Raw genomic sequence first — 8,397 nt, forward strand, 5'->3', positions numbered from 1 at the left:
GGCTCCATTCATTTTTGCAGTTGCTTTGTAATCTCCCTGAGGGCAGAGGATTACTCCAACCTTATTCCCTAAAGCGTACGGACCCGACCCGGGGACGTGTCCGCTTCATCCTGCCTGCCTTCAGGGAAACGTCATTCGCGGCAGGAGGGATAAACAGCTGATCCACGGAGGAAGGGCTGGGCGCAGAGAGCCGGGGACAGCTGGCTCCCCCAATCACGTGACCCTCGGAGGACTACACGTCCCACGGTGCAGCGCGCCCACCCAGCGTGGAAATTTCGCCCGGCGGACTCGTACCGAGGGACCGCGGGGCAGGAAGCAGTGCACGCTGGGACCGGTAGTCTCCGGGTCGCAAGTTCACGGGTCGGAGGAGGGCCCAAGCAAAAGGCCCCTCCCCAGTCCCGCCTTTTGTCCACGTCTCCCTTCTCCCGGCCAGTGTTCTCTTCCGTCTTCGGAGCCAGCCCCTCTCCGTCCCGGTCCCCATTGGTTTTGAGGCCCGACGTCTCGGGCCCTACCCGGAAGTAGCGTTGGGGGAGGCGGTTTCCTAGACTACGACACCGGAAAGCTGGGGGAGGCGCTCCGGGCAGCTCAGGGCGGCGGCAGCACTGGCGCTGGAAACAGGCTTGGTGGCTTCGGGAAATAGTTCGGCGACGGCGGCCGCTCGCGTTGCTCCGCATCCCGCCCTCGGCACGGCTCGCAGCCCCCTTGCCACCGGCGTCCGGCGATGTGTCCCGTCGGCCGGGCGTAGCAGCTGCGCGTGCGCGGAACCGCGGGGCCATGAGCGAAGCCGGCGGCGGCCGGGGCTCTGGGTCTTCGGTCCCCCAGCGAACGCCATGGAGCCTGGTGGCGGCGACGGCCGCGCTCTGCCTGGTGTCGGCCACGTCCGTGTGGACGGCGGGGGCCGCGCCCATGAGTAGGGAGGAGAAGCAGAAGCTTGGGTAAGGTGCTTGGCATCTTGGGGTGGGTTTCCTCCTGAGGCTGACCGCAGGGGAGATGCCTGTCATTGCGACCCAGGCGTGCAGTCAGTAGTCTCTCTTGTCGCGATGGGACGGCTGTGGCCTCGCGAGGACCCCCTGGCAGGGTGGACGGGGTCCGGGAAGGTGGGAGCCTCCGCCCGCTTTGCGACCTCGGGGACTGTCGGGGTGTCGCCAGGGCGGTCTGTGACATGTGCAGGCTCCCCGAGGCCAGCCGGGGTGTGTCAACGCAGCTACCGTGTCAGTGGCCCGTGACGGAGGCTACAGTCCATGTCGTTGCGCGGGAGAGTCCTGCGGTTGTCTTTCCTCATTGGTATGATTAGATTTCTCACACAAGTCAGCTCCCCACTGGGAAAGTGTGGCTGACCTTAGAGTAGTTAAGGAAGTAATGTTTACACCTGTTACGGAAAAGGGGGGGCGTTCATGTGTAAACTTGAACTTTACACATATTACCATTTCCTTGCAGTGTTTTTTTTTTTTTTGCACTGCGTTTGCATAATAGGACAATATTTGATGGTGTTTTCGAAAGCCCTAATTAAGTATAGCAGGTATTCACTTTTTAGTCAGAGTAGTTTATCAGTCTTGAAAGTGTCGTAAAATTATCAATTATATTTAATTCAGAGTCAGTATTCCTAGTATATGTTAGGTCCCACAAACGATTAAGAAAAAAGCCAATTTACCAGTAGCGAATGGGCAAAGGGCATAAAGAGTTAACTCACACAAGAGGAAATACAAATGGTCAATAAACATGAAAAGTAACTGAACCTTGTAAATGTGAGAGATGCAGATTAAAGCAATGAGATTTTTTTTTTTTTTTTTTTTTTAAACATCAGGTTAGTAAATACAAAACATACGGATAGAGCACTGGCTAGTTGAGATGTGAGAAAAAACCTTGGTGAGCGTTACACTTGCTGCAACTCCTAAAGTTTAAATTGTATTTACCCTTTGATTCATCAGCCTCATCTCCAGGAATCTATCCTGCAGAAATAAAAGTACTGTCATTGTAGAGATAGGTGTACAAGGATGTGCATTTTGAAGGAATGAAACACTTCCTTGGAGCATCCATGTTAAGGAACGATATTCCGACATTAAAGGAAAGATAGATCATTGGAATGCTGTCCAGGATAGATTATTCCCAAGACAAAAATCAAAATTGCAAGTTGTAAAATAATACATATAGTACCATCCCATTTTTTTTTTTTTTAATAGAAAAACATGGAAAGACGATTACTTCCTGGGGTTAGGATAGAGGTGATGTGGAACCATCAGATTTTATTTTATGTACTTCCTTATTTAAATGGTCGCAAGAGCCTTGTGTTGGTTTTTAAATAAAATAGTAATAAAAGATGCTTGAAAGAAGACGACAGAATTACCAATAAATCCTAATAAGTATCTTAAATTTTCTGTTTATGAATTTCATGTGTCATTGATAACTGTTTTACTGAATATTCTGTGCTAGGCACTTTACATATGTCATCTCTGTAATCCTCCCTGTTTCCTAATGAGGTGAGTGTGATCCCCATTTTGCAGATGAGGAAATTGAGACTAATGGTTGACTTGTTCAAAGTCACAGAGCTGGTAAATAGTGGAGCCAGTATTCAAACTCAGGTCTGTGTGACCTCAGAGCCCATTCTCTCTCCACTATCCTGCACTTCCATTAAGACCTGAAAAGAGGAACCTCAAATCAGCTAAGGATAGCAAGTATCTTATTTGACCACCACTCCCCCCTCTTTCTTTTTTATTAAAAAATTTTATTTGAAGAAAAGTCATTGGATAACTCATTTTTGACCAGTTAATTTTTAACTGGAGAAGTCCAACCAGTTCTGATCAGATTTTGAGATCATTTATGAAAGCTAAATTACAATAATTTAGGTTTGTTAATTGCCTTACTCTAGTGTAAGTGTAGAATAAGGGTCTAGAGCTATAAACCACAAATACACAATTACTTGACTGCTTTTGCCTTTGGAAATTTTCAGGAAACTGAATTCTTGATTCATTAGGTTTACCCGTGTGATTTAAAAAAAAAAAAAAAACTGATTTATGATAAAAAAGAAAATGCCTCACCGCTTTTCCTAACCCTCCAAACCAAACAATGGTAAAGGCTGGAGTTGTCACAAATAGTAATTGCTTAGTTGCTTGCAATTTATAGTTTATGGAATTATTTACCTGGTCAAATGTTATCTTTCTTGGAATATGTTGTTTTTATTTTTGTGTTTTAAATGTTACAGCAGTCGTTAATGTTATCTTTTCAATTAAAAAAAATGAAGTGTAAAACATTCGAATTTCCATAGCACATTGGCAGGCTATGTAACTTTAGAAAATCCGACTTATAGAAATTATTTTAAAAATGAAGAAAGACACATAATAGTAAGAGTTAACAAAAGATTATTAAACTATTTTTTTCCCTTGCTAGTTACTGAGAGATTTGGCATTTCTAGCCATAGCTTTAATTTTGTAGCTTTTCCTATAGCCCTCAAGCCCCCAACTTGAGAATGTTTAATTGAAAGACTGATTCCTTGCTCCCAACCTTACAGATTTTGACTTAGTAAATATGATTTGGGGATCAGAAAGCTTCATTTTAAACAGTCATCTTGGAGATTTTGAGAAACAAAGTTAGCCAAAACATCAAAACATACAAATCTCATTTTGAGGATTAGTTTTCCTCATTATAAAGATGAATATTATTGATTTGACTTTTGACAGTTTTCTTTAAAGGAGTTGAGTACATCATAAAATCATCAACTGCATCTTTCGAAAATATGACAAGTGTATTAAACTAGACTTTAGTAATTTTATTCAGTTTAAGGGGAAAGGCAGAGGCTTTATAGTGTACTGTTATTTCATATCAATATACATACCCACCCCTCTTTTGATGGACTATGTAGTATAAACAATAAATGGTAACAGTTATTTCTTTGGGCTCTCTAGCAGTAGTCCCCCTTTCAGGACAGATATGTTAAATAATTTTGTTAAGAGGTTATTGTTTTTCAGCATCAGATTTCCTTCTTTCTGCATGGCATGCATCAATCATTCGTTTGGTTTTTTTTTTAGGAAAAATTATGAATTTTACATGAGTTGCTAGGTGTAGTAAAAGTGTGGCTCAGTTCTTCGTGGTTCATGAAAGCTTCTCTGCAAACACTGGTGTGTTTCCTGAATCTGTTTATGTCCCTTTGTAACTAAAGTTTTCTTTTGTTTTTTATTGGCATATATTTATGAAGGAGTATTAACTTTTTGAAAGACAAATAGAATATATTTAACTTTTTCCATTTCTGCTCTTTTAAATTAGGAATCAAGTACTGGAAATGTTCGATCACGCCTATGGTAACTATATGGTAAGTAGAAAGCCCATCTTTATATACCACTTATGTCAACTGAGTATTATGTGAGCATGGTCAACTGATTATTTTGAAACCTGAATTAATAGCACATTTTATTTAAAAGAAGTTTTTGAAAAATAATACAAATATGGGCTAACAGAATATTCCTGATAAGGGTTCTTAGAGAACCAATTTATTGAATACGTAAGAAGAAATTGAATTAGATTATGAATTTTTGTATTTAAACAGTTTCCTTTGATGCTACCAATGATGTTTATTGAGTGCTTTACATAGCTAGATATTGTGGATGTCAACATGAATAAGATGTGATCTCTGGCCTTAAGAGAAATGATTTTCTTAAGCAAAAAACCCAACAAAACTATTTACAATAATACTTTGTTAGTGTCTTAGTGCTCACTTGAGATGAAATAGCAGTTTCAGTTTTTCAAGATGAAAAAGTTCTGGAGAATTGTTACAGAACAGTGAATATAACTAATGCTGCTAAACCAAAAAATGGTCAATTTTATGTTACATATTTTTTTTTTTTTACACCACAATTAATAAGTGAATCCCCTCGTGGGCCAAGGGGAGCCTCTTGGAAGGTGGGGAGAAGAATCTGCTTCCCATAGTGGAGCTCAGGGGCCATGGCTGCCCTCCATCTCTCCCTGCTTCTTACCTTTCAGTAAAATGATCTTAAACCGCAAAAAGAATTTTTAAAAAAATTTTTAAAAAGATGAACTAGCAAGCAACTTTTAGCATTCAAAGAAAATTTTATGTATAATTTTATAGAATTTGATCAAATTATTCTGATAATCACTTCTCATGACCTTGTTCTTACATTTTTAAAATGTCACCCAGATTTTCTTTTATTATTAAGACCTGTAAAATGTAGTTGGGAAAAGTTGGACAGATAACTAACTTAAGTTGATTCTGCTTTAAATATTTTTTCAGCTGATTCTGTGAATCCATTTTTCATTATACGTTACCCCAACATCATGTATTAACGTTATCTTTATAACAAATAAGTACACATACTTTATGCATCTTTATATTTGATAATCCTTGTTCCCATTTGTATTGTACATTTTTTAAGAGTATGTATTGATTCCTTAATAAATATTTTTAGAATATGATGTGATGCAGTTAGGAGTATTTTTAACCATACTGAAAGCACAGTTTTAAATTCATTCTTTTTTTTTAGGCGAGGCAACCCTTGGTTGACCTTGCAGATTGCAAGGACCTTGTCAGCTTACAATCCCTTATTTTTTATTTTTATTTTTTTATGCCTACAGCACCTGGTCTTCCTAGGTGGTCTCCCATTCAAGTATTAACCAGGCCTGACCCTGCTTAGCTTCCGAGATCAGACGAGATTGGGCTTGTTCAGGGTGGCATGGCCATAGACTTAAATTCATTCTGAAGATCTCAGGCATTATCTTAATATTTCTTTCAAAATCATTTATTCCTGGTTAATTCAGTTTGGGCAAAGTATAATTTAACAAACATAGGCTAATGGTTTTGAGGTGGCCAAGTACATCCATGCTACACCCTCGAACCTTAGCCATCTCATAAATGCATACTTTTGGATCCAAAGTTGAATAAAATGGTGTATAGCTGTATCAATCCAGTGCATCTCACTCTTTGTAAACCACGGTATCTTTAATATCTTGTCCCTTATTAAACAGTAGAAAGTTTTATTGATACACTTTTCCTGTTATAGAACACACTTAATAAATGGGTTTGCGACAGAGCAGGTATTGAGGGCAGCCCTCAGAGGACTTCCTAGTTCAGTTCCTATTTATTGGATCCTATCTAGGTAACCTTCTATAACAACTGCCTACCTACACAATCTAAAGGAGAGGCATTTCAACTCCAAAGACTGGGACCCCTGGAATAAACACTCCCCTCCATTTTTCTGGTGGAGCCACACCCACCTGCAGTCTGTGCAATGCATATTTTAAAATGTTCAACTGTTTTACAGTATGAGTGACTCTTAAAAGTACTTGTGCTGTGCTCATTTTTTTTTGAGGTTTGTAATGCAAGATTTAGTCTAGAATTTACACTTCCCCTTTACAAGTTCTCAACTAACATGAAACAGTTCTAAAATATTAAATAGAGACCAGGTGCCCTGTGTTTGTTGTTTTAAGGCAGTTGAAATTTTTTTCTAGTTCTTATACTCAGAAGCACTATTAGCTTGCTGTAGAGTCAGAGTTTATGGGTTTGGGGATTTGATGGGTTTGAGTTCAAATCCCATCTCAGCTCTTTAATAGCTTGGCCCCTACACAGGTCATTTAACCCCTCTGAGCACTGTCTTCATGTGTAAAATGGGGATAATGGCAGAGCGTTTTTACGGTATACGATTTTTGAGAACAGGGACGATTTTCTTTAATTTTTAATAAGTTCATCTTTTATATGTCTTGTGCCTGGTATATAAACTATTATTAAATTTTTTTTTGAAAGAATTGAATTCTCACGAAAGGTATAATCAAGTAGTGCTTACTTTTTTGTATTTGATTATTGTGATGCATCTTTGCCTTTTAAATTCAAAGAAATCATTTAATAAACTTTATTTAAAATATAAGTTTATTGTGAATTTTGGAATATATAACTCTTTATATTTAATTTGCTTTGTTGTAATCAGTAACTTAGTGTGCTAAAATGTGAAATGCCTGGCACATAGTGGGCTTTTAATAAATGTCGAAAGCTTTTCATTTTTTACTAATTCTTTTTAATACTACTCTCTAGTCTAGTCTGCAATTAGATCAGTTCCTTTTAACCTTCTTGGCTTTCTGGAAAACAGTGGTATTTTCCACAGATAGGCAGTAAGTAGAAATGGAGCAGGACACCCTGAAGTGGCTTTGCCACCTGCTAGCTGGGTTACAATGGGCAAGTTACCTAATCTTCCTGAGGCTCTTTCCTCATCTCACTGAAATGGTTTGCTTGCCTCACCATGTTGTCATAAGGATTAAACAAGTTAATATTCATATGTAGAACTAATGTCTGGCAAATAGGAAGCACTGTAAGAGTTTACTACTACTGCTACTAACTGCTACTATCACTCATTATTCATTCTCTTCCTGAGATTGAAATTGCCCTTCTAAAATTCATTTAGGCTTTAACTCACAACTCATAGATAGAAGTTCCTTAAAACATACACATTCTTTCCTATTCTAGGCATGTACCTTTTGAGGGTATCTTTTTCCTTTCCTTTTTTGAGTCCTCAGGTTCTGTTAATACTGTTTTGCAGTAACAGTGCTCAGCCAGCTTTAGATAGATTACTGCATCTTTGCCATTCCTTGGTTACATCCAGGAATTTTCTGATTTTATCAGTTATGGTAATAAATATTAACATTATAACAACTCTGACAAATCTCAAGCCCCTGTCAGACTGAAGTTTATTCATAGTGAGTTGCACAGATGACTTTCTCTTTTCCCTAAATAACATGAAATTTAATGGTTTTGACAGTTCTTGTGTGACTTCATTTAACCCCAGACTACAACCACTTTAGGGCTTCTGTTAGCATGTTTTCAGTATTTGTGCTGAGGTCAGTATGCAAATTAATTTAGATGACAAAACGACTTGTATTTAGGCCACCAAATGCAGAACCTTTTTGGATCTGACTCTGATCTGATCCTTATCTTCCAGTGTTTTTCTTGTCTACTCTAGACAGCCTAAACTCTTTTAATAGAGCTCTAAACATTGCAAATAAACTCTAAAAGAGTTGGTAAGCATAGTTTCCTTTAACTAGTAGAATCATACCTAATAACCACTTCTAAGCTTGATTTTGTGAGAGCACAATTCAAAGAAACAGATTAATCTTCGTCATTCAAACCACAGGAACTGTTTTAAAATGTAATTTCATTGTGGATTGCCAGACTTAGGTAAGTTTTCTTAGAATTACTCCCCCCCTCCCCCGCCCAATGTTTCTTTTTTAAAACATTGTTTTATTATGGTAAAATATACATAACATAAAATTTACCATTTTTGCCATTTTTAAGCACACAATTTTGTGGCTTTAAGTACATTCACATTGTCGTACACCTGTCACCATCCATCTCCCGAACTTTTTCGTATTCTTCATTTGAAACTCTCTGCATAATGATTCTTTTTG

At 38.8% G+C, this 8,397-nt stretch overlaps 1 protein-coding gene and 1 pseudogene across 1 annotated transcript in view; one reads left to right on the forward strand and one right to left on the reverse strand.

The window, feature by feature from the left end:
* Positions 1 to 545: 545 nt before the first annotated feature.
* EDEM3 (ER degradation enhancing alpha-mannosidase like protein 3) overlaps positions 546 to 8,397 on the forward strand; it is a 51,253-nt gene continuing 43,401 nt past the window's right edge. The window contains exons 1-2 of the mRNA XM_023533192.1: positions 546 to 935; positions 4,258 to 4,353. Of these exons, the coding sequence (XP_023388960.1) occupies positions 775 to 935; positions 4,258 to 4,353 (257 nt within the window). The 5' untranslated portion in view covers positions 546 to 774. The remainder of the gene's footprint in view (positions 936 to 4,257; positions 4,354 to 8,397) is intronic.
* LOC111742656 lies at positions 5,572 to 5,690 on the reverse strand (annotated as a pseudogene).

Source organism: Pteropus vampyrus, unplaced genomic scaffold (genome assembly GCF_000151845.1).
Source record: "Pteropus vampyrus isolate Shadow unplaced genomic scaffold, Pvam_2.0 Scaffold98, whole genome shotgun sequence".
Lineage (NCBI taxonomy): Eukaryota > Metazoa > Chordata > Mammalia > Chiroptera > Pteropodidae > Pteropus > Pteropus vampyrus.